The sequence below is a fragment of the Melanostigma gelatinosum genome (assembly GCF_949748355.1).
Source record: "Melanostigma gelatinosum genome assembly, chromosome: 2".
NCBI classification, from domain to species: domain Eukaryota; kingdom Metazoa; phylum Chordata; class Actinopteri; order Perciformes; family Zoarcidae; genus Melanostigma; species Melanostigma gelatinosum.
The window spans coordinates 16,613,796-16,619,458 of record NC_136635.1 but is presented as its reverse complement, the minus strand read 5'-3'; the positions used below and the strand labels follow the sequence as shown (position 1 = coordinate 16,619,458).

The following is a 5,663-nucleotide window of genomic DNA, read 5'->3' as shown; positions in this document are numbered from 1 at the left end:
TCCCTGGCGCTACCCGAGAAGACCAGGGACTCATAAAGGGGAGTGGCGAGTTTTTTTTGTTTTTTTTTCGTCGGCAAAATAGTGTGTGTGCATGTGTGTATGTGAGGGAGAGAGAGAGAGAGAGAGAGAGAGAGAGAGAGAGAGAGAGAGAGAGAGAGAGAGAGAGAGAGAGAGAGAGAGGGGAAAGTAAATAATGTTTAAACATATTTAGCATATATAGAAAGAAAAGCATGTGAGTTGTTAGTCTTGTTGATGTGGTAAGGGTAAAACAGGAGCCTGAGATCTTTACATAATAAAAAAAGGAAAAGTCACACACGAGGAGCTGACAGTGAGTCTCAGTCTTCTATAGCTGGACGACATCTTGTGGCTATTTCCAATATTGCACACATGCATTTAACATAATAGTTAAATAGTCCATTGTGTGCCAGGAAAGTAAACTACATCGTTTTATCATTTTCACAAAGGGAAATTGGTACCACTTATAACTAAGTGATACTTTGTAGATTATAATTGGTTTGCCAGGTTTTGAAAAATCTTTCACGTTGGTTCATCTTTTCCTTCTCGAGTTTTTGTCTTTTTGGTTGAGCAAGTAAAACAGTTAGTGAAGACAAAACCGCAGGGAGAAACCGCCAAATTAAAATGTATTGTGAATTACCCTTCAAGATGATGTATTAATATTTATACCTGCAGACGTGATGACTTATTGAAAAGTGAGAAGCTGATGAGCATTAATGACATAACTATGAATGACTAATCACCAAGGGATTGTTCACAACCTGGCAACCTAAATTGTCTCCATATCAATGGCTTATAGGCCTAAGTGATCAAAACAGCATCGATGATTTATCAACCAATAAAGACATTACAAGCCCCTTTGTGAATTGTGGACTTTTGAGAAAGTGGTAAAGAGAATGAAGTATATTATCTTGCAGCTTTCCAGGTGTTCACTGCACCTGTGTAAAAAGGTGTGGGAATCGTTTTGTTTCTCCTAAAGGAAAGGGTGATGGTTGCATGAGCCTCAGAGTATGCGACAGTCGACTACCACCACATCACAAACTGCAGCCTCAAAAATGGATCAATGAACTTATTAACATGGTATAGCGTTATTGTGCTTTGTTTCATATTGTTTATCTTATTATATCTATTTCATGTTTGTTACACTGCAATTTAACATTTCCGATTATATTCCTTTCTTTTAAAAATCACCATTATCACCATCAGCATAATCTTTCTCTCAGAACAACTTTGGGTTTGCACAGAACAGCTCAACAGCTCACAAACCACACTGTACCAATAACCAGAGGTTAATGGGATGCTTGGCCTTTCTGGTTTGAAATTCCTCATTCAGAGGATTGAACAAATACCAATGATGGCCTTAATTGGTGTACACTGTCTTCAACTAAAAACACAGCTGCTGTTTTTCGGCTGATACTGGAGCTCTCTTTACGACTTAATGGAGGCCCTGCGACATATCCCTGACTCCGTGATAATAAAATTGAAGTGAAGACTATTGTACAAATGTAAACATGGAAATTCACTCTATTTTCTAATGCTTCAATGTCAGGCGTGGAAGAATTAATCAAATCTTTAACTAAACGAAACAGTACAAATATGTAAACAAATGGAATTACAAGTCTTCACATTCTGAACCCTTAAGTTAAGTTACTGATGTATTATGAGCAAAATATCATGAGTAAACGTTCTCATCATATAGAAATTGGCTCGTCAGTGTTAAATTATTACATGACCCTAGACACCTTTAGATTGAAGAAACTCCTGTGTAACCAGACTTTCACTGTTGTAGATGGTAAGATGGAGCTTATTTTTTTACATATACGTAGTGTAGTCCAGTAGGCAGCCAAACAAGGAACCTTCTTGTGTTTATTTTTGTAAAATATAGGTTAATTTTCTCAACTGCAAAGAGACAACTAGACACTACTTTTTTGGGAACAACTGGTTTTACACAGTGCGTAAAAGCTTATACTATGTTTTAAGTGAAAGCTGTAAAAGCTGTTCGATAAATGTAGCAAAGTAAACAAGTAGGCGTACAGTTTTAATCTGAAATGTAGTGGAGTCGGCCTCGAGGTATAAAGTAGCATGACATGGAAACACTGAAGTAAAGTGCCTTGGGCAGTAAATGCAGGGTACTTAAATACCTACACTTCTGTCAGACAGCACTGATCTTTAGAAACAGTTAAGTGCCATCTCAACATGGTGATCCTCTGACTTCAGCAGCACCACTAACAAGTCAAAACTGCACTTTAAGCATTTTTATTCAAGGTATACGTTGTAGCAATCAAATTAAAATGTCAAAACACTGCAGTGTGAATGCTTCATCTTTAATATCGGAGCCAGTTACGATACAGGGCTACGTCTAAAAGTAATGGGCTAGCTGTACAAACTAACACGTAGTTAAAGGGTTTAGCGGTTAATGTTAGACGACTTGTACAATAGCTTCTTAGCCGATTTGTACATTTAAAATGACTGTGTAATGCGGAACTCATTTTAAAGAGGGAATGTTGTATTTTTCTTCATTCAAACAACATGACTCAACTCCAACTAAGCTAATGCTAGTGCATTGAAGGTACTGCACATGCAACTAATTAGTAACTTGTCTTAAAAAGTAGAATGTGTGTTAAATCAACGAGTGATAAGATATCATGCAAAGTTTTCCATAGGTTGCATGATGTCATACAGGTAATGTTAACGTCAAATAAAGGGAAACTTAGAGTCCCGTATTGTGAAAAGGTACTCATAGATAAACACTAGTAAATGATCTCACATATTAGACTGGATAAAGTGTAAAATGGTGATATACCTGAAGTACACGTTTAGTCCACTAGGGGGGGATCGAGTGCAACTAAACAGGCACAGCTGAGTGTCAATAGTTAATCCTATTTATTTATTGTATCCTGATCATAACATATTATGCTCAACCATTGGCTTTAAATTAAAGCACCACCACTGTAATCCCGTATTGATGTCGTTATTGTTCTCCAATTTAAACAGTTACAGCAAATATTTAAGGTTTGGACTGGACAAAACAAGACATGTGAGGACATCACCTTGGACTCAGTGGAACTGGGATGGCCAGTTTTTCAGTATTTTCTGATGTTTCAGAAACTTATGGTGAATCAATCATTAAAAAAAGAATCAGCGGATTATTCGATGATGAAAATAATCGTTAGTAGCAGACCTAATTGCAATAGTCTACAAATAAATCCGATTACAGAGAAGAAGTTAAACATTTATCATACATTACATCATATATGTGACACTGGACAGCAATTGCCAAATATATATATATATATATGCCAGATGCCTTCAGCATGTTACCCAATGCGTCTATTAATTATGGGTGTGTACGGCATGGCAGAGACAAGCACCCAGGTGTCCCTAGTCAACAATGCAATGCACTGTAGGCTCTGTATATTTTTCTTAAACATAACCAAGCTTGTCAAACCGAACCTATTCTCACCCGGGTGCAAATAGACACTCCAAATATGAATATATAGCTTATACATATATATTTTTAAATTTAGATTCAAAGTGCACGTTTCGTCCACAAGGGAGAGATCGAGTGCAAACTACCGCTGCTTTGTTGCAACTGAGTGCTCGAGGTCCCCCTTGTTTATTTATCATATCAGATTCACGTGTCGAACCACAAACACAAAACACATCCAATTCACAGAATTGTATTACATTGTTTTTGTCATGATAAAAACTAAGCCTGCTTCTCAAAAACAGCTGCCGTGGATGTGGTCACTGTGGTCAAAATGGTTTAGTCTTTTGTGTCATCATATATTTTGTGTACATAAGTGCAACCAATAACAGAAGAAAGATGTTTGCCGCCGTAGTCCCATCATTTATCCGGTTTATTGTTAGAAACATTATCAGTACCCTAATATTACAGAACATTTCTGTTTTCATGGTCATCATGAATATCATATCCTTATTTATTCTATTGTTAGTAGTGTTGTAATTTCTACCCTTTGTGTGTAGAAATAGTGGGCTACTAGTTGTACCTATTTCATTGACGTGCAATCATGCAGTTTGTGCAGGTTTCTCATGCGTTTTGGAGCGAAGCAGTCAGCAGTCGGCTCTTTTGTTCCGAGAGCAGATTCAGTATGTGTGTGCGTGTGTGTGTGTGTGTGTGTGTGTGTGTGTGTGTGTGTGTGTGTGTGTGTGTGTGTGTGTGTGTGTGTGTGTGTGTGTGTGAGAGAGAGACAGAGAGAGAGAGGCTGTTTTGGGGATACAGCAGATTGGGTGAGGAGGAGAGAGAGAGAGCGGGATGCTGACATATTCCTGATAAAATGGCGAAAGCGTGTTCGACCCCAGCGAGCCACCAAACTGCAGCACTGTAGGTCGGGACATGTAGTAGCTGAAGCTGGATATCTGTGTGTGTGTGTTTTTTGACGCTCCCGTCTTTTCACCTGCACGTTGTCTTCTGCAAGTGCTGGAATATTTTCTAGAAGTGTTCAAATGGCATCCACAAGGCGCCGCCGCCTTGTTCCGTGCTTTTGGGGAATACTCCTAAATGCTTTAATCGGTAAGTGGCATTATCTCATTACCGGAGTGGAGAGTATCGCGCTGCAGGGTAGCGTTGTGCAGGATAACCGCTGATAGGGTGCTGCTCTCCGGAGCCAGCTGCATGCTTCAAGAAGCGATACTCGCTGCTGACCAGTAACCCTGAACTTGGCCCTTCTCTGTAAATGCCAATGTGGACTGAAGACTGGTACTGGAGTCGTGTGCACTGCAGAATTTGTACCCGCAGGTTACTGAGTTACACGCGGATACTTGGTAGTGTATTCAAAGTTAAATTTGGTGTGCATCCTGCAGAACTTTAAATGTTGTAGCAGGCTATTGGTGTTGCACCATCACTTGATGTGCGCAATACATCAAGTCTAGGTGGCTTATGACCACCATAATAATACATGGCAGCCACGTGCAACGCAGTCAGTAGAGTTTTTAACTCGTTATCAATGTTGATGGGAGCACGTTTAGAAGAATGTAAAGAATCGTCTGCTGAAAGGTGTCCAGTTGGTGCATTGAGAAAGTCACATTTTTTGCAATATAGCTGCGAACTCTGCAGAAAGTGCTTCTTTGTCTGCTGTAGTTGTCCCCATGACTGTCTTTTAATCAGGTGTCCCAGTATGTAACGACATGGCTGCAGAGTTAGAGCCACTGTCAGTGTTATTGTTTATCACATGGTCTCAATATTACAAATGCAGCACTATTACATGAAGCACTTTTAAGCTCTATGACAAATGCTTTAATGACACTTAAATATACCAGATATTAAGACATTGTAAATTCGTTTTATGCTTATTGGCTTTTGAGTGGCAATTTACTATTTCCCCTTAAATTAAAAATAATTAACTCTTCAAAATAACTTTTAAAGGTGATATACTTTAAGAAGTATGGAGTTTTTTTCATATCAGGGGACTTTTAATTAAAGTGATGACGCTCTTGATTGGTGAGTCTTTACAGCACACCACCCTGTGGCTGGTTGAAATGACAGCGGTTATTTCTCTGAGGATAGATTGTGATTGACTGTGGTTATTGCCTGCTGGGGAGAATATTTGTACAGATTAAATGTCAAGACTGTCCCTCTCCTCCTTTTCAAATTAAATTTTCTGATCCCATTGTTCACTATGATAGAC

The 5,663-nt window shown here is 38.8% G+C and overlaps 1 protein-coding gene across 1 annotated transcript in view; it reads left to right on the top strand.

Moving 5' to 3' along the window:
- Positions 1–4,479: 4,479 nt before the first annotated feature.
- Positions 4,480–5,663, top strand: part of igdcc3 (immunoglobulin superfamily, DCC subclass, member 3) — a gene marked incomplete at its 3' end in the record, with an annotated part of 57,657 nt that continues 56,473 nt past the window's right edge. Inside the window, exon 1 of the mRNA XM_079285128.1 lies at positions 4,480–4,549. Coding sequence (XP_079141254.1) covers positions 4,483–4,549 — 67 coding nt within the window. The 5' untranslated portion in view covers positions 4,480–4,482. The remainder of the gene's footprint in view (positions 4,550–5,663) is intronic.